The sequence below is a fragment of the Bubalus bubalis genome, chromosome 16 (genome assembly GCF_019923935.1).
Source record: "Bubalus bubalis isolate 160015118507 breed Murrah chromosome 16, NDDB_SH_1, whole genome shotgun sequence".
Classification (NCBI taxonomy): Eukaryota; Metazoa; Chordata; class Mammalia; order Artiodactyla; family Bovidae; genus Bubalus; species Bubalus bubalis.
In genome coordinates, this window is record NC_059172.1 from 31,658,088 (window position 1) to 31,683,475 (window position 25,388).

The window sequence follows — 25,388 nt, forward strand, 5'->3', positions numbered from 1 at the left end:
CATTGAGGACATCAGCCAAGAATTTGGACACGTTTTAAATACAAATCTCTCTATTTGCAGCTCTCTTTCTTGCAGAAGTCTACTTTCCCAGTCTTTCTAAGTGTTCTTTGAGCCCTGAACTTTGTCCTGTGACTCCTCAAACCTTTTAGGAATTGGGTCTGCTACCAGAAACATGCCCACTGGGTTGTGTTTCATCGTTTGTTGTTTAGTCACTAAGTCATGCCCAGCTCTTTTGTGACCCTTTGGACTGTTGCCTGCTGGGCTCCTCTCTGTATAATGGATTTCCCAGGTGAGAATACTAGAGTGCTGGAGTGAGTTGCCATTTTCTTCTCCAGGGTATTGTCCCAATCTGGGGACTGAACCTGTGTCTCCTGCATTGGTAGGCAGGTCCTTTACCACTGAGCCACTGTGGAAGCCCTTATGTTTCCTAGTGCTTCAGGAAAAAAGTTACTGCCTGAAAAATCTCATTCTTTGCTGTTTTTTCTTTCAAGGATATACTCCCTTTCATTTTCTATTTCTTATGGTCTAAGTTCAGGTTCTTTAAAACCTGGAGGCTAGGTAGGTAGTAACAGTAGCTTTTCTGCTGTGGTGACCATGGGTTTTTTGGGGGGAGGGGGGAGGGGGCTTGTTTTAAATAGCAAAAGGAAGTAGTATATTGAGAAGAACATGACCTTTGGTTAGAAATGGAATGGCATCATGTTGTATTACCTTGGGCAATTTTCTAAACTCCTGAGCATGTTACCATTTCTTGAAAGATGGAAATAAAATTTCACTTCTTGCAAATTAATGTCAAGGTTAGCACTGTCCTATAAAATACCCAGTATAAGATCTGAGGGAGAAAAAGATACAGTATTCCCTACTTTTCACAAGTCTGCTTTATGCCACTTTCCCTTTGTGTAAGACCCATCACTACTTGTTTTCACTACCCAAAAGAAATCTGAAGAGGAATTTTGCTTTTACCAAAAAGTGAAAATAGCATTCAGTGTTTTTTACGTAGAGAGGTATTGTTGAGGCAACATGTACCCCAGGCAGCAGGAGTGGAACCTCCAAGCTCCTTCCCTGGGAACTATACTTAGCATCAAGCCGTTATAGCTTTGAACTGTGTGGGTGAGCATCTGTGCTTTAACTTGATTTTATTTTGTGCATCCACTTAGCAAGATGTGTCCTAAGGTAATTGCTGCTTTGCTTTATGCCATTTTGGCTTAGGAAAGGTTTCATACAAACACTCTACTTTCAGGTAGTGGGGGAAGCTGGTTGTTTAAATTTTTTTGTCATTATTATACATAGAAGCAAACCCATTGCCTTGGATTTACAAACTATAGGGTTTGTTGTTGTTGTTTTTTTCATATAACTGGCTTTATTGCAATACTCACTTTATTGTAGTGCTATAATATGTAATATGTAGTCCTTGTACTGAACAAAAATTATTCTCATTAGGCATCTTTAAAAATATAAAGTATATTATCACTTTGTTGTGTTTTGTAGTAGAAGTATTTATAATAAAATAAATTGTTTAATTAAAAATAATATTTATTTAGAAGAACCCTAGATATGTATTGTTTACCTTCTGGAAAATTATTATCAGTTCAGCAAAGGTGTGTCAGACTCTGATGATGTGGACTAAATAAGACAAATATGGGCCTTACATTTTATCAAGGAAAGCAAACATTAAGCAAATCATTATAAGTTTACATACCATTTTACAGAAGGTTTTAGGGTGAACAAGAATAATTTATTTACAAAGATCCTATATTGAAGAATCATATTTAAAATGCTTAGTAATGAAATTTTAATCTTTTGAATAAAAACTGTTTTAACAACGTACTTTGTATTTCTTCACTGTATATTTTATATGTTCCTTGGCTTTTCTCTACTTTTCTTTCCCCCATCACTATTTTGCCTTTTATCTCTTCAGATTTTTAGATTTACTTCTTATAGATTCTGATTGGTGTTAAATAATATTAATAGTAGTATATGTATTGTTCCTGACTTTACTATGAATGGTGGGTTTTGCCTTTAAGTACATATATATTTTTATATATAAAAGCATTTTAGAAAAATATATTCTAAAGTTTTAACATTAGTTACATATAGGTGGTAGGATATATGTAATTTTCACTTTATTCTTGGTCTTTTCTGTATTGCCTGCTTTGTAGCATGCATTTTGCTCTTTTTATAAAGAAGGAGGGACATTTTTCAAAACAAAATAAAAACTATACTATCTACTATTGGTGATGGATAGGGAGGCCTGGCGTGCTGCAGTCTGTGGGGTTGCAAAGAATCGGACACAACTGAGTGACTGAAGTGAACTGATCTGTTAATGAAGAAGTGCATTGGTCTACTCATTGCTCCAGATAGAGACTTCTTCTCAAATATTAATTTGTTTTTGACTATGATCTAGGGAAAGTAGCTTTAGCTCTTCTACCTACTACTTTAGATTCTTTGAAATAAGACATTTGGGAGTAGGTGATTTTATGAGATTCTTATCTCTTTGGCTCAGTTTTTTCCTCATGTTTTCATATGAAACATGGATGGAGGATGCAATAAAGAGGCCCAAATCAGGGCTCTTAAAAATCAGAAGTTGAAATCAAAAGTTACTTAAATCCATACAAAAATATGAATGATCAGGTATTGTTTCTTCTTCCCAAAGTATTTACATTTTGGGGAGCATTTGAAATATTTTATTTGCCCAGTTGTTTTCTAATTGATAAAATTTATTGTATTTATTTAGTATTTATTGAGTGTTGGCCAAGCTACTGGAGAAATAGGAAAATTAGGTATGGTTCTTGCCCTTGAACAGTGTGCCTGTGGATAAGGATATTGGCAGTATACCACTATTTTTTCCTAGTGGCACTTCCTTGTGGATTAACCTAAAAATACAAATACAAGATAGTGTTATGAATCTTTGGGACTACCCTGTCAAAGAAGTATACAGCTCTAATCCTGAGATGAATTTCAAAACAATTTTCCAGGTCACTTCATTATGCAGTCTAGTTTTTACAGCCCTCATACCCTTCCTGGAACTCTTCATCTTTAGTCTTCATACTTCCAGAGATTAAGCTTTGATTCACTGAATGAAGTGGATCTGACCTTTGTTTTCCCCAGGTTACTGTCCAGGAAGTTACTATAATTTCTTCCTAGTATAATCCTAGTTCTTTTTGTTAGGACCCATGTAAATATTTGCTTGCCTTTTGTGAATTAGAGATGTCAACATAATTGTTTTCCTTCATGTTTTCTCTTTATTTTCCTCAACTTTTAACTAAAAGAATATACTTTATTTGTGCTCTCAATTTGAGATATTATCTGTTATTAAAGAAAGACATTTCAAAAAACTCAGGGCTCTGTGTTTTTAAATTATCATTAGTAGAACCATTTCAGATATTTCTCAGTGAATTGAATTGCAGTTCTCTGTAGAAAAATTACTTGAGAACCCAATTTAATGTGCTAACTGAGTGAATCTTTTTTTTTTCTTTTCATTTCAGTTGGAAAGACATCACTGATTACCAGATTCATGTATGACAGTTTCGACAATACCTACCAGGTATTTTGTTTTTTCCAACCTACTAGTTGTCTTTATTTTGTTTGCAAGTAATGTTCAAGGTGCTTTTAAAAATTCACTTTTTTACATTGTCATGGATATAAAAGCACTTTCTGTAACCTGTAAAATGCTGTATAAATACAAAGTATAACTGATTATGCTCATAGTCCTCAACTTTTTCATTTGATTTCTTTAGCTTCTCTTGTAGAATCTATTGAAAAGTTATTGGTAATAACATCTAGAATAGAAGTAGAGTGATTATATCAATAGATATTCTTTTGGAGAGATTTCTTCCAAGTCTAGGGTTCTATGACATTTTGGTCTATACTTGAAGTCAAGAATAAGTACTGTAATTAGAAATCATTAATAAAAGGAGATTTGGGGATGGGTCAAAGACAGTCACAAGGGAAATTAGGAAGTATTTTGAAAAATGAAAAAGAAAACACAACATTCGAAACTAATGGGATACAGCTTAAAGCAGTTCTGTAAGGAAAACAAGAGGTATATTAACTCAGTAATTTAATCTTCTATCCTAAGAAACTAGAAAAAGAAAAGTAAACTTAAGCAGAAGTAAGAAACTGCTTTAAAATGTAGGTTTTATTGTTATTATTCAGGTATGATGAAGCTAACAGATCAGGAGATGATTGCTACTGAAAAGGCTGTTATACTCACAGATTCCAAAAGGGAGGGACACTCCAGGCCATAGTAGGAGGGCAGATGAAAGAAGTACTGATATTGATCAGGAGATGGGGTAGGGGACAGGAAATGTAGGTACTAGGGTGCTAGCCTTTATTGTGGTTTTTTTTTTTTTAATTGTGATTTTTGTGAGAAGGATGGGTAAGACCAGCCTAGTTTTAATAATTTCAGTGCTCCCTGGGCTGTGGGGGCTGTTCTTGGTTTTCTGGTACTTGGCCTTGGGGTGATTAGGGCAGGGGCATAGTGGCTCTGAGTGTGATCGAGGAGATGGTTGGGGTATGGGTCTGGATTTGTTGGTTTTCATATGAAAGTCCCTCTCATGGGGAAGTTTACATCTCTAGGAACTGGCAAACTCTGGGAGGGCCAGTCCCTCTAGTGTTAGGAAGCTCCCAGATACCAGGACAACAAAAATACAGAAAATAAAGACATGCTTAATTCAGAAACTAATAAAGGTTAGAACAAAAATATATGGACGAGAGAACAGAAAAATAAGAAATTCAATGAAACCAAAAGTGGTTCTTAGGAAAGATCCACAAAATTGACAAGACTTTAGCTAACTAATAAAAAAAAGAGAGAGAGAGACTCAAATTATTAAAGTCAGGAGTGTAGGAGAAAATCTTATAACCAACCATATGGAAATAGAGATTACTATGAGAGAATATTATAAGAGAATAGCGTAAAATGGTTATATGCCAACATATGAGATAACCTAGATGAAATGGACAAAGTCAAAGAAAGATACACTACCAAAACTAACACAAGAAGAAATAGAAAATTTGAACATACCTGTGAATAAGTAGATAAAATTAGCAATCAAAAAACTTGTCACAGGACTTAACTTGTGGTCCAGTAGTTAAGAATTTGCCTGCCAATGCAGGGGCCACAGATTTGATCCCTGCTCCGGGGAGATTCCACATGCCACAGGGCAGTTAAGCCTGTGCGCCACAACTACTAATCCTGTGCTCTAGAGTCTGTGCTCCACAGCAAGAGAAACCACTGCAATGAGAAGCCCATGCACTGCAACTGGAGAGTAGCCCCTGCTCATTGCAACTAGAGAAAGCCCCATGTGTAGCAACAAAGACCCAGGATGGCCATAAATAATTTTTTTCTTTTTTAAACTCGCAAAGAAAATTGTAGGACTAGATGCCTTCACTGATCACTTCCGTGAAATACATGAAGAACAACACTAATACTTCATAAATTTTCAAAAATAGAAGAGGAAGAAACATTTTCCAACTTATCCTATGAGGATACCCAAACCAGGCAAAGACATCAAAAATAAAACTACAGGGTATATCTTTTATGAATATAAACACAACAGACCTTAGCAAAACTACCAAACTGAATTTGCTGACTTGTAAAAAGGATCTATGCCATTTACCGGGTGGGATTGGTAGATTAGTACCAAGTTGCAAGGTTGATTTAACATACAAAAAGTAATGAAATATGCTATATGAAAAGTCTAAAGGACACAATCAGGGAAATCCTCCGGTGGTTCAGTGGTTAGGACTCTGCACACTCACTCCTGAGGGCCCAGGTTTGATCTCTGATTGAGGAACTAACACGCCACAAACCGTGCGTTGTTGCCAAAAAAAAAAAAAGGACACAAATCACATGATCATTTCAGTGGACACAGAAAAAGCATTTGACACAATCCAGTAGCCTTTGATGATCATGATAGCTTATGGTGAACTATGTCGGATTCGTGATCTCTGAAGAAGAAGATTTAGCTTCGGAACCAGAGACCAGGCTTGATCACTCAAGAGCTTTTGAGAAAAGCTTCTGACATAGACATCAGAAGGAGGACGGAGAGTGCCCCCTGCTAGTCTTTAGCAAGGTGTTTTATGTCTATTAGAAAGCTATTAATCAGGTAAGAGAGACACCTCAAGGCTGATGGAGTTTCACCAGGCCCCTCTCCCACAAAATGCATTTTTGAGATCAATGGCATGAGGTGTGTCATCCCCCAGCCATAAAACAATTGATAGGACTCCTGGTTTGTTGAGCTATTATCAGTCCAAGGTTTGAGAAAAGAAAAAATGTTAATCTTAGGTGGAACCATTTTGAAGAAAGGCAAATTCCAAAGCAAATACATAGTTTCATTAACATAGCTTAAGAAAAACATTTCCATAGAGAAACCTGCTTTTAATTTTGTATGGAGAAAGAAAAAAAATCTGACACTTGTAGTTTGTTTCCTCCTGCCGCTTAAGGGAGATATAAAAAATGTCTGACACTTGCAGCCTATTTCCTCCGTTTGGAGACCCCTGGCCTTCCTGCCTGTTACCTTCTCAGTAATAAACACTCAGCAAGCTACAAATACAAGGGAAGGGTCCAAACATGATAAAGAACATCTCTATGAAAAACACACAGCTAATATCAGACTTAATGTTTGAAGGCTGAATGTATTCTCTAAGATCAGGAACAAGATATAACTGTACAAAAAAGATCTTCATGACCCAGATAATCACGATGGTGTGATCACTCACCTAGAGCCAGACATCCTGGAATGTGAAGTCAAGTGGGCCTTAGGAAGCATCACTATGAGCAAAGCTAGTGGAGGTGATGGAATTCCAGCTGAGCTATTCCAAATCCTGAAAGATGATGCTGTGAAAGTGCTGCACTCAATATGCCAGCAAATTTGGAAAACAGCAGTGTCCACAGGACTGGAAAAGGGCAGTTTTCATTCCAATTCCAAAGAAAGGCAATGCCAAAGAATGCTCAAACTACCGCACAATTGCACTCATCTCACATGCTAGTAAAGTCATGCTCAAAATTCTCCAAGCCAGGCTTCAGCAATATGTGAACCGTGAACTTCCAGATGTGAAGCTGGTTTTAGAAAAGGCAGAGGAACCAGAGATCAAATTGCCAACATCCGCTGGATCATGGAAAAAGCAAGAGAGTTCCAGAAAAACATCTATTTCTGCTTTATTGACTATGCCAAAGCCTTTGACTGTGTGGATCACAATAAACTGTGGAAAATTCTGAAAGAGATGGGCATACCAGACCACCTGACCTGCCTCTTGAGAAATTTGTATGCAGGTCAGGAAGCAACAGTTAGAACTGGACATGAAACAACAGACTGGTTCCAAACAGGAAAAGGAGTTCGTCAAGGCTGTATATTGTCACCCTGTTTATTTAACTTCTATGCAGAGTACATCATGAGAAACACTGGACTGGAAGAAACACAAGCTGGAATCAAGATTGCTGGGAGAAATCTCAATAACCTCAGATATGCAGATGACACCACCCTTATGGCAGAAAGTGAAGAGGAACTAAAAAGCCTCTTGATGAAAGTGAAAGAGGAGAGTGAAAAAGTTGGCTTAAAGCTCAACATTCAGAAAACTAAGATCATGGCATCCAGTCCCACCACTTCATGGGAAATAGATGGGGAAACAGTGTCAGACTTTATTTTTGGGGGCTCCAAAATCACCACAGATGGTGACTGCAGCCATGAAATTAAAAAACGCTTATTCCTTGGAAGGAAAGTTATGACCAACCTAGATAGCATATTCAAAAGCAGAGACATTACTTTGCCAACAAAGGTTTGTCTAGTCAAGGCTATGGTTTTTCCTGTGGTCATGTATGGATGTGAGAGTTGGACTGTGAAGAAGGCTGAGCGCCGAAGAATTGATGCTTTTGAACTGTGGTGTTGGAGAAGACTCTTGAGAGTCCCTTGGATTGCAAGGAGGTCCAACGGGTCCATTCTAAAGGAGATCAGCCCTGGGATTTCTTTGGAAGGAATGATGCTGAAGCTGAAACTCCAGTACTTTGTCCACCTGATGCGAAGAGTTGACTCATTGGAAAAGACTCTGATGCTGGGAGGGATTGGGGGCAGGAGGAGAAGGAGACAACAGAGGATGAGATGGCTGGATGGCATCACCGACTCAATGGACGTGAATCTGAGTGAACTTTGGGAGTTGGTGATGGACAGGGAGGCCTGGCGATTCATGGGGTCGCAAACAGTTGGACACGACTGAGCGACTGATCTGATCTGATATATATATATAACCCTACTGCTGCTACTGCTAAGTCACTTCAGTCGTGTCCGACTCTGTGCGACCCCATAGACGGCAGCCCACCAGGCTCCCCCGTCCATGGGGTTCCCCAGGCAAGAACACTGGATTGGGTTGCCATTTTCTTCTCCAATGCATGAAAGTGAAAAGTGAAAGTGAAGTTGCTCAGCCATGTTCAACCCTCAGCGACCCCAAGGACTGTAGGCCACCAGGCTCCTCCATCCATGGGATTCTCCAGGCAAGAGTACTGGAGTGGGGTGCCATTGCCTTCTCCAATATATATAACCCTAACCCTGTGTATATAACCATATATATGTATATAAATATAACCATATATATATATGTGTGTGTGTGTGTATGTCTAAGTTATATATATGTATCTTTTAAACAGCTTAATTGTAAAACAAAAACCAAAGAATAAGTTAAAAAGAATAAATCAGTAATGTTCAAACCAGGTACTTTCACTTTCTGAAGTATTTCATTATACCCAAGTTCTCTGAAATTAAAGAGATCTTTAGGTGTCTAAAGTGCTTTTGCTACTTATTCATTAAGACTATTGCTCTTGTTCATGCAGACATTTTTTAAGGGAGGTAATGTTGATGGGGTGAGGTTACATTTGACAGATAAGCAAAGATTTTGATTCTAAAAAGTTGTTGAAGCCAAAATACCACTGTACTTGGTCATTAATAGGAGACACTGATTAACCCTGTAAGCTACAAGTTTTTATAAGAGTTAGGCACAGTCCTAGATATTATCTTACTTTAACAGGGGAATTAGGATAATGTACCCTACATACTTAACCCCACATCCTTAACTAGGGAAATTATCTTGACAGTGTATTAAGTATTACTTTGGAATATGAAGAATTGACCATATGTAGTTAGCTGCCAACTTAGTTATCAGGTGAAGAATTCTTCAGTGGATTATTTTTTAAGATTCCCTATCTTATGCCCTGACCATACACACAACAGAAAGACTTCTGAAATAATTGAAGAGCTAGTCTCACAGCTAGAAATTTATTATTGAGCTATATGTAATGTATATCTGAAACTTAGTTTAAATGAAATTTTATTTCACAAAAAAGATAAACTTTATATATAATTCATGATTCATGCTATTTATGATTCCTTTGCACTGAATTAATTTTATTTGAAAAAGACTAAACTGGTTGGCCAGAAGAATGCTCTATTGACCATATTTAGTCAGTTATTTCCAAGTAAAGCCAAAAAACCTGAGAAATCTGGTAAACATTTGTAGCTAGAGGCTGTAAGTGATTCTCGTAAGTTGCTCTAGTTTTTCACCAGGTTTTTGGTTTTGTTTTCTTTTTCCAGTTGTAAATTTTTCCAGTAGTTTTAAATGTATCAGTTTGAACCATATTACATAATTGCTACCTTTATCATTCAAAAATAATAGAATATTGGCAGTTTTATATTATATGGTTCAACTTAATATAAATAAGCTCAAGAAAGATTCCCACAATCGGAGTAGATTCTTTTGAGGAATATTACATTACTCAGGGTAACCTTTGAGATTTCTTTGAATTTAAAGGATTTCTTATTCCAAGGACTGTTACAAATCAACAATTAAGTTCAAGATAGCATAGATTAAAACAGTGGGTTTTAGACACTAATGAACTTGTCCAGAAAGATGATGGTGGTGATTAAGTATATCCTTAACCTGTATAAGTTGAAGCTCTAGGTTGTTCTATTCAAAATTCTAGTTATCAATAGAACCAAAATCCTTAACTAGATGGACTGTTTTTCTTTTTTAAATTATCATTGTTATTTTTAGTTTTTGCCCTCGAAGTATGCAGGATCTTTGTTTCCCAACGGGGATAGGACCCGTGCCTCTTTGCAGTGAAATCACAGAGTCTTAATCATTGGACTGCCAGCGAAGTCCCAGTGGACTGTTTTTCTGACTCAGTGTTTGATTTGTCTTTTTATTTTCATTTAATTTTTTAATGACTTTTTTCGGGACTTTTGCCTTTTCCAGAGGTGTTGTCATTTTATTTGGGGTGGGGTTCTTTTTTTTTATTGTGGTAAGAATACTTATATGAGATTCTAACTTTTTATTATACTTTAAAGTGTATACAATATAGTATTGTTATCTACATGTATATTCAATGTTCTGCAGCAGATTTCTTGAACTTGTTCACCTTATAAGTAAAATCTTATGCTCATTATAATGACTCATTTTTAAAATCCACAGACTCTACCTAGTTTCTGTCCTAATGGACAGAAATGTAATATGGCAGAAAGATATTGAGGGGAAAAATGTGTGTGTGTGTGTGTGTGTGTATATATATATATATATATATATATTTTCCCCCCATATATGTACATATATGTAAGGATATTTTTAAATGGGATTCTTTTCTAAATCAGATTATGTATCACTGTCTTCTTTCTGGGGTCCTTTCTTCATTTTTAAAATTATTTCTGTTAATTTTAGATTCTTTAACTTATCTACTCTTTTCTTTCTTTAGTCATTGCATCTTTCAACTCCTTCTCTATTTTCTCTTGCTTGAGAAGGCAGCAACCAGGCAACAGAACTTTATGTGTGTTTGAACCACAGAAGGAAGCTGATTATCATTGCTTTGTACAGAACAAAACTTGTTTTCTTCACCAAGTTACTTTTGTAACTGGGTAAAATACATTCCCCGTTTGAAAATCATGTTTATGGGTTTCTAGCTTCTCTGGCATCGGACAGGGGACAAACCACTATATACAAAGTCAGACAGAATTGTAACTTATATCCGCAATGTTTCATAAATTAGCTGTTGGGATAAATAAGCACCTTTCTGAGTGAAGAGCATCCAAATAAAATAAACAAATGGAAGTTATCACCTTGACACCGATATATTTGGATAAGCTGTTGTTCGGTCTTGATTTGTAAGCTCCTATAAAAGTAGTTTAATTTTTTTCTCTCTTTTTTTTTTTTGCAGAGTAGACACTCCCCCAATATCCATGAATTAGTTAACATTTAAAATAATATGTAAATGTAAATTAAGGTACATGAAAGAATTCTCTCTTCTAATTTCTTCTGTAATGATTGCTTTTTGCATTTCTCTAAAGAGGTGAGCAAAAGACTGCACTAAGGTCTCATCTGTGCTTTATGAAAGTTTGAATTAGTTCCACATCAGTAGCATTGAAGATGCTGAAATAGTTGATAATGCTTAGTTTCCCAGCCATCTCATTTCTGTTCTTCCTACTGTTGGCTTAATTCTCATAACTGATCAACTTCTTTTCTGTAGTAGCTCAGCTTGAAATAAAATTAACTAAAAAAAAAGAGCAACAGCAGGCTATTTTTCAAATTAGTTTTGATCTTTATGAGTTCAGTGGTATAAATGATGCCCCAAAACTTGGATAGTATAGTGGAAGGGGGGGACTGTTGTAAAGTCTGACTTTGTACTAATTGTAAAAACATTTATATCTTGACTGTGAGATGTGAAAATACTTGTTTCTATTTATAGCCATTAAAAATTACTTTCAAAAAAAATTACTTTCAGCTGTTTATAACAAACACAAAATAACATTGATAAGTGACATGAGAAATTTTTTTCTTTTCATGTAAAAGATGTGTAAAGGTAGTGTGTTTCAGAGCTAGTGCGGCAACTCCATGGTCATCCAGGACCAAAACTTCTATTTTCTGTCTAGCCTAATCTAATTTATGATTTCCATATTGAATTTTGCCTCATGGTTACTGAATGATTCCTGGATTCCAACCTTGGTATCTACTTCAAGAAGGAAGAAGGATGAAAGGGGGAAAAAATAAGAATCTATCTCCCAACTGAGTTAACCCCATTTATTTAAAGTTCAAAGAAGGCTGGAAAATGTAGTTTTTCAAATGGGAAAAGTATGGATTTAAATAAATGTTTGATTGTGTTAGTAAGGAAGAAGGAGTAGATGGATATTTGTGTAGGTAGTTAACTACCTCTGCCACACTGTCTGAGTAAATGAGGTTCTACTAGTCAGATTTCTTAAATGCAGCCATGCCACTCCTGTACTTTCCTGGGGTTTGTCAATTAGATTCTCTTGCATAGTAATTCAAGTTTATAAGCCCATCCCCATATGAAAGAGTGGGATATAATTCTCAAGTTGAATGTCATAAGGTAGAATTAGTACTAGGTTATATGTTAGTCACATAGTTTGGGATAAAGGAGGAAGCTGCTTTTGTTGTTTAAAATATAAGTCTGTGGGAAATTGAAACCTACAAAACTACTCAAAAAAATAAAAGAAGACCTAATTAAATGAAGAGACATCCCAGGTGGTTAAGAATCCACCTGCCAATATAGGAGACACGGGTTTGATTCCTGGTCTGGGAAGATCCCTCGTGCCATGGAGGTGAGCCACAACTGTTGAGCCTGTGCTCTAGAGCCCAGGAACCACAAGTGCTGAGCCCACACACCGCAACTACTGAAGCCCGAATGACCTAGAGCTTGAGCTCCTCAACAAGAGAAGCTACCACAAAATGAGAAGCCCATGCACCACAACAGAGAGTAGCCCCCACTGTCTGCAACTAGAGAAAAGACTGTGCAGCAGTGAAGACCCAGCACAGCCAAAAAATAAATAAATATAAAATAAAATGAATCTCTTTGGAAAAAAAGATGTCAATACTAACTACTCAAAGCAAGCTGCAAATTCATTGCAATCCTTTTCAAAATCCCCATGCCTTTTTTTGTAGACATGAAGAGATTAATCATAATTTGCAATAGCCAAGACATTACTGAAAAATATGAAAAAGTTGGAGGACTCACAGTTCCCAATTTGGGAATTTCCTACAAAGCTACAGTAGTTAAAACAAGGTGGTAATGGCATATAGACACAATGGAGTAGGATCAGTCATGTCTGATTCTTTGCAACCCCATGGACTGTAGCCCACCAGGCTCCTCTGTCCATGGGATTCTCCTGGCAAGCATACTGGAGTGGCTTGCCATTTCCTTCTCCAGGGGATGTTCCTGACCCAGGGATCAAACCTGTGTCTCTTATGTATCCTGCATTGGTAGGCAGAGTCTTTACTACTAGCATCACCTGGAAAGCCCCATGGAATAGGATACAGAATCCACATATATATATATATCCATATATATATATCCATATATGTATGTATGTATGTATGTAAGCACACACACAATTGATTTTCAGCAGAGACACCAGGCCCAACCTACAGAATAGGGAGAAATATTTGAAAGTTATATATCTGATAAGGGTTTAATACCAAGAATATGTAGAAACTTGTACAAACCAATAACAAAATGACAAAAAAAAATTTTTGGCTGCACTGGGTCTTCATTGCTTTGCGCAGGCCTTCTCTAGTTGCGGAGAAAGGGGGCTGCTCTTCATTGAGGTGTTGTGCACAGACTTCTCAACACAGTGGCTTCTCTTGTGGAGTGCAGGCTCTAGGACACACAGGCTTCAGTAGTTGTGGCACACAGGCTCAGTAGTTGTGGTGCACAGGCTTAGCTGCTCTGCAACATGTGAAATCTTCCTGGACCCAGGATCTAACCCAGTTCAGTTCAGTCGTTCAGTCGTGTCCGACTCTTTGCGACCCTATGAACCACAGCATGCCAGGCCTCCCTGTCCATCACCAACTCCCGGAGTTTACCCAAACTCATGTCCATTGAGACGGTGATGCCATCTAACCATCTCATCCTCTGTCATCCCCTTTTCCTCCTGCCTTCAATCTTTCCCAACATCAGGATCTTTTCCAGTGAGTCAGCTCTTTGCATCAGGTGGCCATAATATTGGAGTTTCAGCTTCAACATCAGTCCTTCCAATGAACACCCAGGACTGATCTCCTTTAGGATGGACTGGTTGGACCTCCTTGCAGTCCAGGGGACTCCGAAGCGTCTTCCCCAACACCACAGTTCAAAAGCATCAATCCTTCGGTGCTCAGCTTTATTCACAGTCCAACTCTCACATCCATACATGACCACAGGAAAAACCATAGCCTTGACTAGACAGACCTTTGTTGGCAAAGTAATGTCTCTGCTTTTGAATATGCTATCTAGGTTGGTCATAACTTTCCTTCCAAGGAGTAAGCGTCTTTTAATTTCATGGCTGCAGTCACCATCTGTGGTGATTTTGGAGCCCCCAAAAATAAAGTCAGCCACCATTTCCACTGTTTCCCCATCTATTTGCCATAAAGTGATGGTACTGGATGCCATGATCTTAGTTTTCTGAATGTTGAGCTTTAAGCCAACTTTTTCACTCTCCTCTTTCACTTTCATCAAGAGGCTTTTTAGTTCCTCTTCACTTTCTGCCATAAGGGTGGTGTCATATGCATATCTGAGGTTATTGATATTTCTCCTGGCAATCTTGATTCCAGCTTGTGCTTCTTCCAGCCCAGCGTTTCTCATGATGTACTCTGCATATAAGTTAAATAAGCAGGGTGACAATATACAGCCTTGACGTACTCCTTTTCCGATTTGGAACCAGTCTGTTGTTCCATATATCGCTAGTGAGAATTTAAAATAGTGCAGCTGGGAACTTCCTTGATGATCTAGTGGTTAAGACTCTGCACTTTCATTGCAGGAGATGCGGGTTCAAACCCTGGTCTAAGAACTAAGATCCCACATGCCATGCAGCATGACCATAAAGAAAAATTAACTGATTAATTAATTAATTAAAATAAAATAGTGCCACTGCTGTAGAAATTTTTCTCACAAGGTTAAAAAGAATTACCGTATGGCCCAGCAGTTTTATTCCTAATTTTATACCAAAAAGAGTTGAAAACAGGAACTCTTAATAGCCAAAATGTCCATCAGTGGATGAATGAAATGGTATATCCATACACTGTAATTTGGTATTGCTTACAATAGATGGGGAAACAATGGAAACAGTGTTAGACTTTATCTTTTTGGGCTCCAAAATCACTGCAGATGGTGACTGCAGCCATGAAATTAAAAGACGCTTACTCCTTGGAAGGAAAGTTATGACCAACCTAGATAGCATATTGAAAAGCAGAGACATTACTTTGCCAACAAAGGTCCGTTTAGTCAGGGCTGTGGTTTTTCCAGTGGTCATGTATGGATGCGAGAGTTGGACTGTGAAGAAAGCTGAGTGCCGAAGAATTGATGCTTTTGAACTGTGGTGTTGGAGAAGACTCTTGAGAGTCTCTTGGACTACAAGGAGATCCAACCAGTCCATTCTAAAGGAGATCATTCCTGGGTGTTCTTTGGAAGGAATGATGCTAAAGCTGAAACTCCAATACTTTGGCCACCTCATGAGAAGAGTTGACTTGTTGGAAAAGATTCTGATGCTGGGAGGGATTGGAAGCAGGAGGAAAAGGGGATGACAGAGGATGAGATGGCTGGATGGCATCACCAACTCGATGGACATGAGTTTGAGTGAACTCCAGGAGATGGTGATGGACAGGGAGTCCTGGCCTGCTGTGATTCATGGGGTCGCAAAGAGTCGGACACAACTGAGCGACTGAACTGAACTGAATGGGTACAAAATTTCTGTTTGGGTGAAAAACTTTTGTAAATATTACAGTTTTGTAAATATTACAGTTATACAGTTGTGAATGTAATTAATGCCATTGCTTATATACTTAAAATAGTTAAAATATCATATTTTATGGTGTGTATATTTTTATTGTTGCTTAGTTGCTAAATAGTGTCCAACTCTTTGCAAACCCATGGACGATAGGCCACAAGATCCCCCCTGTCTATGGGATTTCCCAGTCCCATACTGGGAAATATTGGAGTGAGTTTTCCTTCTCCAGGGAACCTTGCTGACCCAGGTTCTGACCCAGGAATCAAACCCTCATCTCCTGCATTGGTAGGCAGATTCTTTACTGCTGATCCTCCAGGCAAGCCTGTATTTGTTTTACCACAGTTTGAAAACAAAGCTTGTCTTTAAAGAATTACATCGCTGTCAGTGTTAAGTTCATCATTCGTAACAAATGTAGTACCACTCTGCTGGGGGATGTTGATAATAGGGATGCTCTGCGTATGTGAGGGCAGGGACAAAAGGGAATCTCTGAACCTTCGCTCAGTTTTGCTGTGAACCAAAAACCACTGTTTAACCCTCTTAACCATTTTTTGAAAGACTTTTTAAAAGAGCAGTTGTGTATTTTACCACAAGTATATGTATAAAGTGTATATAAAATGTATAACATGAACTATATATGATACATGAAATTATAAATTATGTATATAAAGATAGATTTTTTAAAGTATATATATATCAAGTGAATATAGAATTATGTATTAGAGATACAATTTTACTCCCAACTCCACAGCAGAAGTTGTGTGTTCTTAGACAAGTTACATAACTTCTCCAAACCCTAATATTGTTTTGTATAAAAAGAGAAAAATAATGATGCTGGTAGCTACTTTGTAGGGATGTATTAGGATTACAGATGATCATGTAAAGGGCCTAAAAGAATCTCTAATGTACAGCAAGTGCTCAATAGGTAAAAGCCATTATCACTGAAAATTTTGTTCATTTATTATTTGGCTATGATAATTTATATATTCATTATTTTTTCTACAATCATAATGCCCACTTGAACTCTAAACTGCTGTCATTAAATTATTACTATTTTTAACTTCTTTGTTTTGTTTTATAGGCAACAATTGGTATTGACTTTTTATCAAAAACGATGTACTTGGAGGATCGAACAGTGAGTAATGTTTTCAGTGTGCAATTTTCTGCAACACTGCAGGACAGAATATTATGCTTAAAATATAATCAGTGATTGTTGCCATAAGAGTACTTAGCAAAGTTGCCAAAGTTGGTGTACAGGCCTTGAGAAAAACTGTTATTATAGAATGAATAGTGCTTAGCAATTTGAATTTTTTATCCTCAAGTAGACTCCAAAGGGGAGAGAAAGTCATTATTTGTAATACTCTGATAGCCCTAGGCTTGTTAAACAAAGTATGTTGTCTTGACTTGGAATATTATAACAAATAGCATTGAGATAAGAATATTTTCATGAAGAAATTAGAGCTGCTAAAGACCTTTTGTGTACCACTCTGAACCATTCAAACATTTCATTTGAATATCACACAGTTTGTGAACTTCCAGGCTTTGTTGGAATATGGTATATACAAAAATGACTGTGAATAGACAAAAGTAATGTGTATCTCCTTGTTAGATTTTTGTCTTCCATCTTTTGGACTGCTCCCTTTAAGTGCGATATAAATTCTGTATTCTAGCCTGCTGTCCTTTGAAGAGATTCTTGTCACCTAAACAGTAACTCTCTTAAATGCATTATTTTGGGACCTGTACCCAAAAAGCATTATCTCTAATGACATTTCTTTAAGTTTGTAAGTCTTTTTCTTTTGGATGTTCTCCTTTATGTTTTAATATATAGCATTCCATTTCTTAAAATTTGAAAACAGAAACTGCTTTATGATGGTAAAAGAACTTAATGCTTGTTTTCAGGCTTTTCTTCCTGGAATGTAGATGTGAATAAGAAAGTAAAGACACGTTTAAGTAGGGTTGTAAAAAGATATTTCTCCTTTTTGCTAGATAATATATAATGTTCTAGAAATAAATGTGTGGGAGAACAAGCACAATTGTCAGAGATCCAATTTCAAAGTGTTCTGTATCCAATAGAGAAAAGAGACATTTTATTTTCATTTCAGAGGGGCTAATCATTGACATTTACCTTTGTTTTTCTCTTTTATTTTCACTATTTGAACATGAGCAGTCTGCTTGTGCTGTCCGGAAGGTATAGGATTCAAAGAGAGGTTGTAGAGAGGGCGGATAAAAAGGAAGCTGTACTTCTCATCCTGTGAAATCTTTGCTATTGCTGTTTTTTATTTTTGTATTTTTTTGAGTTATGTACCTTCAGAGCAAGCAAATTTTAAATATTATTCCCTTTTGAAAAAGGAAAGGAATTTTATGTTGTTTTCATTCCTCACATCCCTGCCACCTTTTGCATGAGTTTCCTTTTTACCTCCTTGCCACCCTCCTCCCTTTAAAAACTATTTCTTTTTTCTTTTTAGTATGAGTTTGTTTTTTTTTTTGTTTTTTTTTTTTTTTATTTATTTTTTCCCATCCCACAGATCAGGCTGCAGCTGTGGGATACTGCGGGTCAGGAACGTTTCCGTAGCCTCATTCCCAGTTACATCCGTGATTCTGCTGCAGCTGTAGTAGTTTACGATATCACAAGTAGGTATTTTGCAACGGGTTGACCTTTCTTATTTTTCTTGCTTGTTTGACTGATTTTATTGTTAGGTACGATTGCAATTATGGGACACAGCAGGTCAAGAGCGGTTCAGGAGCTTGATTCCTAGCTACATTCGTGACTCCACTGTGGCAGTTGTTGTTTATGATATCACAAGTGAGTGGGGGGGGAATTATGCATTTCTAATCTTCTTTCAACCTTTAGCTTAGTTGCATGCATGTTCTTGTTTTGTGCTTGTTTTCTATACCGGCATGTAAAATTGAGTTTTATCATACCAAACCTTATCACACACCATCTAGGTCAGAGTATTTGCTTCATTGTTTGTACCAATATATCTTATTTCTACTATGCCAGGGTTTTTTGCCCCAGAAATTTTCATTTGGGTTTAATTATGAACCCTCTCCAAGGCTTTCTTAGTATCCTGTTATCCCTAAGCTACACCATAATTATGGTTGGAAGAGTATTTCCTTTTTTATTTAATTTGATTTCAGATTTCTTTAAAATAATCTGCATATATGTCTCTTGCCAAGTTTTCCAAATCCTTCAAGGCTTCTACTGAGGCTGTTAAAAGCTTCTGATAACCAGCTTTTTTCTGCTTTTACCTTCTAGCCATCCTCTATATAGAGGAAGAGAAGAGAAAACTTAATTTTTGTTAATCATTTTCATTTGAGTGAAATCTGGATTCTCTGACTAGTTCATTTACTTTGTTGCTAACAAGTGACACTTTTCATTTCTCTCCAAGAAAAACATTTAAATGGGAGACTAAAACAAGTGATGGTCTTCCTTTTTCTTTTCCCTCAAGACTGAATAATAATGCCTTTGGCATTTTAAGTGACTGTAAATTTTGAATAGAGCCTTGATGACTGCCAGGGAAATGCTATCTGATGAAAATTGTCTTTGTAAATTGGTTTATGATATATTAGGCAATATTAAGTATCATTCCATATAGTGCTCCATAATTTATAGGAAAACCAGGATAGTAGCACATCTTGGACTTCTTTAAAAACATAAACTATAATATTAGCATACATTTTTACAAATTTGCTCAAACAGAAATCATATTTACTTAAGAATAATTACAGTGGCAGAACTATAAGTTAGAGGTTTGCATTCAGAAACTTTTTATTTTGGTTAGGTGCCAAATGCAGTCCTTCTTTTCTTGAAGCTTTTCTTTGGGTTGCTACCTGTTTTAAAAATGTATGTTCATTATTGTTCTGTCACAAGTTTTGCAGCTTTAAAATGTTTGTGCTTACTTTAACCAAATCAAGTAAAACCAGGTGTATTCTTTGAAATTTGTACACATGTGGTTAAAATATTAGCAAATTGTTTTCTTTAGCTGCTGTAAGAATTTTTGAAGTACTCAGAATCCAAGGCTGGAAAAGATGGGTTTTGTTTTAAGTGATTCTGGTACATTAAACTAATAAACTCCAAGTTAAAGTGATCACAAACTGAATAAGCAATGCAAACAGAGTGGTGTTGAAAGCTATTGAAAGGCTTTACAAATTTTGTGGATGTGTTGGGACTTACTGGCTGACGAACTTTTGGAGATGCTTTCTTTGTCACGTTTGGTATGTGTAAGTAATCAAAAGAGCATTGTGGCAACATGACACCATATTATCTGCCATAGCTATCCTTTCATCATTTAAATATTTTTTTTCAGTTACATATAGTATACTCATCTGGTCATGTACAAAAATTTTAAACTATTATAAAAGTTACCTTGTGGATTTTATTCTTGTGATTTGTTTAGATCACTGATACTTGTACTCAGATAAAATGGAGTTATGTTGCAGGCACATTAAAGGTGGGTTCTAATGTGCCAACCTCCTTCCAACTTCCAGTGCTTTTTTTTTTTTTTTTTTTTTCCTTTTTTGGTCCTTCACTTGGGAAGTTACTTGCAATAACACTAATCTCTGTCCACCTTCCTATATACCAGATGTTAACTCCTTCCAGCAAACTACAAAATGGATTGATGATGTCAGAACAGAAAGAGGAAGTGATGTTATCATCATGCTAGTAGGAAATAAAACAGATCTTGCTGACAAGAGGTATGGAATGATTTCATATGTATATGGAATGTTTGATTTCTTAGTTAAGCAGCCTATTATTTTTGTTAGTGAATCCTATTATTTTTGTTAGTTTAAAAGGAGACTTGTTTAATCCTTAATCTTATGCCCCCATCCCTTTTCTTTAATGTAAGAACCTGAAATAGGTAAACTCAGTCCTGGAAACTTCCTAATAGTCCAGTGATTAGAATTCTGCGCTTTCACTGCCAAGGGACATGGGTTCAATCTCTCATTGGGAAATTAAGATCCCACAAACCCCCCGCAGTGTGGCCAAAAAAAAACCACACACATTAAACTCAGTCCTTAAAATAATTATTTTTGTGTGTAAGCCCATATATAAATAACTCGTGCAAGATTGTTTACACATGAAGCTGATAGCTATTTTGTATTTTTTAGGCCTCATATTAATAAATAAAAGCAGTATTCTGTTAGAGAACAAAATATTTTTAAAATCAAAATCCTATCTTTAAAAAAGTATTCATAATGATTAAATGCACACTCTTTTGCTAGCCTTATAAATATTCATTATAATTCAGTAGTGTAGTTTTTTTCTTTTCTTTTTTTAATTGTATGATTGAGCCAAACTGTGAGGTTGAACTGAATAGCTTGATTGTGATACCTTAGTCAAATGAGCAAAGACATATTCAAGTCACAGGATGCAAAATGTATTAACATTCACTGTAGAACCCATGGCTTGAATATCTGCCTTTAGCATTCCTCAGTGATCTACTAGATAGTCTTTCTGCTTTAAGTAATCTTCACAATTTAATATTTGAGGTTTTTACTGTTTATTCATTAGTTGAATATTGAAATTCCAGTAATGAACTTTTGCTGTTAATTTAAAAGTTATTAAGAAATACAGTATGTTCAAAGACTTACGAAATGTAAAGCCTCTTTCTGCTCACAGTACCTCATTTGGAATTGGCAAGAAAGTCTTTCTTTATTTAAAAGTAAATTCAGCATATGACTTCATCTTTTCTTTATGAAAATCATTTTTTTGGACTTCGATGCTATTATATAAATTTTCGTTATTTATCTTCACTATGAGAATTTGAAGATCTTATATATATATATTCTTGTAGTGGAGAGTCCCAGGATACCTTCACTATTAAAAGAAAGATAATATATATATTTGTTTCTCTTTATAGCTAGAGTTATCTAAAAGGATGCATACAAGAGTCTGTTCTTTTACTGCATAATAGTTGAGTATACAGATATAGAAAGTTATCTAAATTATGTTTATAGTAACTTTTCTTTAAGATAATATTTGTCCATTGCTTTAGAACTTCTTTCTCAGTAATTTTTGCCAGACTATTGCCTATTAGCTTTCACATTTAAAAGAATTAGAGTCTTAAAAAAAATTTAATTAAAAAAAAACAAAAGAATCGGAGTCTTATTCATTCCATTAAAATAATTTTGTTTTTTCATCTATTTTTATTATTTATTACTTCATCTGTTTTATTTTATTAATGTAACAGTTGCCTTGTTTTTCTAATTGAAGTATAGTTGATTTATAGTGTTTCAAGTATATAGCAAAATGATTCAGGAAAAAAAATGGTTCAGTTATATTAATACATATATATGTATTTATCCTTTTTTAGATTCTTTTCCATTATAGGTTATTATAAGATACTGAATATAGTTCCCTGTGCCATACAGTAGGTCCTTGGTGTTTATCTGTTTTACATACAGTGTGTATCTGTTAATCTGAAATTCCCAATAAAATAATTTTTAAATGAGGAAAAAATTAAAAAAATTTTTTTACAGCATTAAAAGAAAATCTTTGGTAGTAGGTGGCTTTTCATAAGCATAACATGGAATCCTAATGCCTTAAAGGGAAAGATTGATAAGTTTGAATACATAAATATAAAAATTGTATTCACCTATTCAGTCAGCTCAGTTCAGTCGCTCAGTTGTGTCTGACTCTTTGCGACCCCATGAATCGCAGCATGCCAGGCCTCCCTGTCCATCACCAACTCCCAGAGTTCACTCAGACTCACGTCCATCGAGTCAGTGATACCATCCAGCCATCTCATCCTCTGTCATCCCCTTCTCCTGCCCCCAATCCCTCCCAGCATTAGAGTCTTTTCCAACGAGTCAACTCTTCGCATGAGGCGGCCAAAGTACTGGAGTTTCAGCTTCAGCATCAGTCCTTCCAATGAACACCCAGGACTGATCTCCTTTAGGATGGACTGGTTGGATCTCCTTGCAGTCCAAGGGACTCTCAAGAGTCTTTTCCAACACCACAGTTCAAAAGCATCAATTCTTCGGCGTTCAGCTTTCTTCACAGTCCAGCTCTCACATCCATACCTGACCTCTGGAAAAACCATAGTCTTGACTAGACAGACCTTTGCTGGCAAAGAATGTCTCTGCTTTTCAATATGCTATCTAGGTTGGTCATAACTTTCCTTCCAAGGAGTAAGCGTCTTTTAATTTCATGGCTGCAGTCACCATCTGCAGTGATTTTGGAGCCCCAGAAAATAAAATCTGACACTGTTTCCACTGTTTCCCCATCTATTTCCCATGGAGTGATGGGACCAGATGCCATGATCTTCGTTTTCTGAATGTTGAGCTTTAAGCCAACTTTTTCACTCTCCACTTTCACTTTCATCAAGAGGCTCTTTAGTTCCTCTTCACTTTCTGCCATAAGCGTTTCTTACGATGTACCCTGCATATAGGTTAATAAGCAGGGTGACAATATACAGCCTTGACATACTCCTTTTCCTATTTGGAACCAGTCTGTTGTTCCATGTCCAGTTCTAACTGTTGCTTCCTGACCTGCATAAAGGTTTCTCAGGAGGCAGGTCAGGTGGTCTGGTATTCCCATTTCTTTCAGAATTTTCCACAGTTTATTGTGATCCACACAGTCAAAGGCTTTGGCATAGTCAATAAAGCAGAAATAGATGTTTTTCTGGAACTCTCTTGCTTTTTCCATGATCCAGCAGATGTTGGCAATTTGATCTCTGGTTCCTCTGCCTTTTCTAAAACCAGCTTGGACATCTGAATGTTCACGGTTCACGTATTACTGAAGCCTGGCTTGGAGAATTTTGAGCATGACTTTACTAGCATGTGAGATGAGTGCAATTGTGCAGTAGTTTGAGCATTCTTTGGCATTGCCTTTCTTTGGGATTGGAATGAAAACGGACCTTTTCCAGTCCTGTGGCCACTGCTGAGTTTTCCAAATTTGCTGGCATATTGAGTGCAGCACTTTCACAGGATCATCTTTCAGGATTTGAAATAGCTCAGCTGGAATTCCATCACCTCCACTAGCTTTGTTCGTAGTGATGCTTTTAGATTGGCCATTATTCAAAAGATTGATAATGCACTGTATCATCAATCGTCTGAATAGATAAGAACTCTCATACACTGAAAATGTAACTAATACAATTTTTAGCAGAAACAGTTTATTTTTTTTTCTTTTTTTTTAATTTTATTTTATTTTTAAACTTTACATGATTGTATTAGTTTTGCCAAATATCAAAATGAATCTGCCACAGGTATACATGTGTTCCCCATCCTGAACCCTCCTCCCTCCTCCCTCCCCATTCCATCCCTCTGGGTCGTCCCAGTGCACCAGCCCCAAGCATCCAGTATCGTGCATCGAACCTGGACTGGCAACTCGTTTCATACATGATATTTTACATGTTTCAATGCCATTCTCCCAAATCTTCCCACCCTCTCCCTCTCTCACAGAGTCCATAAGACTGTTCTATACATCAGTGTCTCTTTTGCTGTCTCGTACACAGGGTTATTGTTACCATCTTTCTAAATTCCATATATATGCGTTAGTATACTGTATCGGTGTTTTTCTTTCTGGCTTACTTCACTCTGTATAATAGGCTCCTGTTTCATCCACCTCATTAGAACTGATTCAAATGTATTCTTTTTAATGGCTGAGTAATACTCCATTGTGTATATGTACCACAGCTTTCTTATCCATTCATCTGCTGATGGACATCTAGGTTGCTTCCATGTCCTGGCTATTATAAACAGTGCTGCGATGAACATTGGGGTACACGTGTCTCTTTCCCTTCTGGTTTCCTCAGTGTGTATGCCCAGCAGTGGGATTGCTGGATCATAAGGCAGGTCTATTTCCAGTTTTTTAAGGAATCTCCACACTGTTCTCCATAGTGGCTGTACTAGTTTGCATTCCCACCAACAGTGTAAGAGGGTTCCCTTTTCTCCACACCCTCTCCAGCATTTATTACTTGTAGACTTTTGGATCACAGCCATTCTGACTGGTGTGAAACGGTACCTCATAGTGGTTTTGATTTGCATTTCTCTGATAATGAGTGATGTTGAGCATCTTTTCATGTATTTGTTAGCCATCTGTATGTCTTCTTTGGAGAAATGTCTATTTAGTTCTTTGGCCCATTTTTTGATTGGGTCATTTATTTTTCTGGAGTTGAGCTGTAGGAGTTGCTTGTATCAGAAACAGTTTAACATCAGTATTTAAAATACTTTTTGACTGAAATCTACCTCCAATAACTTATTCCATATACCCACAGAAATGTGAAAAGATGAACATAGAGGAGTTATTATTGCACCATTATTTGTAATATTAAAGAATTAAAATCAGTCTAAATGACTGGTAGTAGTAGTAGTATTTTATTAATATAAGTGAAATTCTTCTAGTCAGTAAAAAAGAAAAAAAAAGAGGAATTTATTGCTGGCTTACACATGAAGCTTAAAAACCCTTGATCATTGCATATACCTGAATCCTTTGTCTTTAAAAAGTAAATAAATAAGATGGTTCTGTGGCCTGGAACAAATCTGTATAAGAATAAATGAAATTTAACTAGTATTTTTGGGAAGAGAGTGGGATTATATAGGAGTTTATTGTATTGGTCTTTTAAAAATTACTGTTGTAATCAGATAAAAAAGTTTTAATAACAGCAATTTAAAGTTAAATGCTTTTCCACTTTCTTTGACAAT

The 25,388-nt window shown here is 36.5% G+C and overlaps 1 protein-coding gene across 3 annotated transcripts in view; it reads left to right on the forward strand.

The window, feature by feature from the left end:
- Window positions 1-25,388, forward strand: part of RAB6A (RAB6A, member RAS oncogene family) — a 92,027-nt gene that overhangs the window by 39,218 nt on the left and 27,421 nt on the right. For 2 of the 3 annotated variants that reach the window (XM_044929384.1, XM_006073325.4), the window contains exons 2-5: window positions 3,483-3,541; window positions 16,822-16,875; window positions 18,438-18,543; window positions 20,324-20,435. In XM_044929384.1, the coding sequence (XP_044785319.1) occupies window positions 3,483-3,541; window positions 16,822-16,875; window positions 18,438-18,543; window positions 20,324-20,435 (331 nt within the window). Of the gene's footprint in view, window positions 1-3,482; window positions 3,542-16,821; window positions 16,876-18,265; window positions 18,372-18,437; window positions 18,544-20,323; window positions 20,436-25,388 lie in introns of all 3 variants that reach the window. The other variant, XM_025266438.2, reaches the window with a different exon arrangement.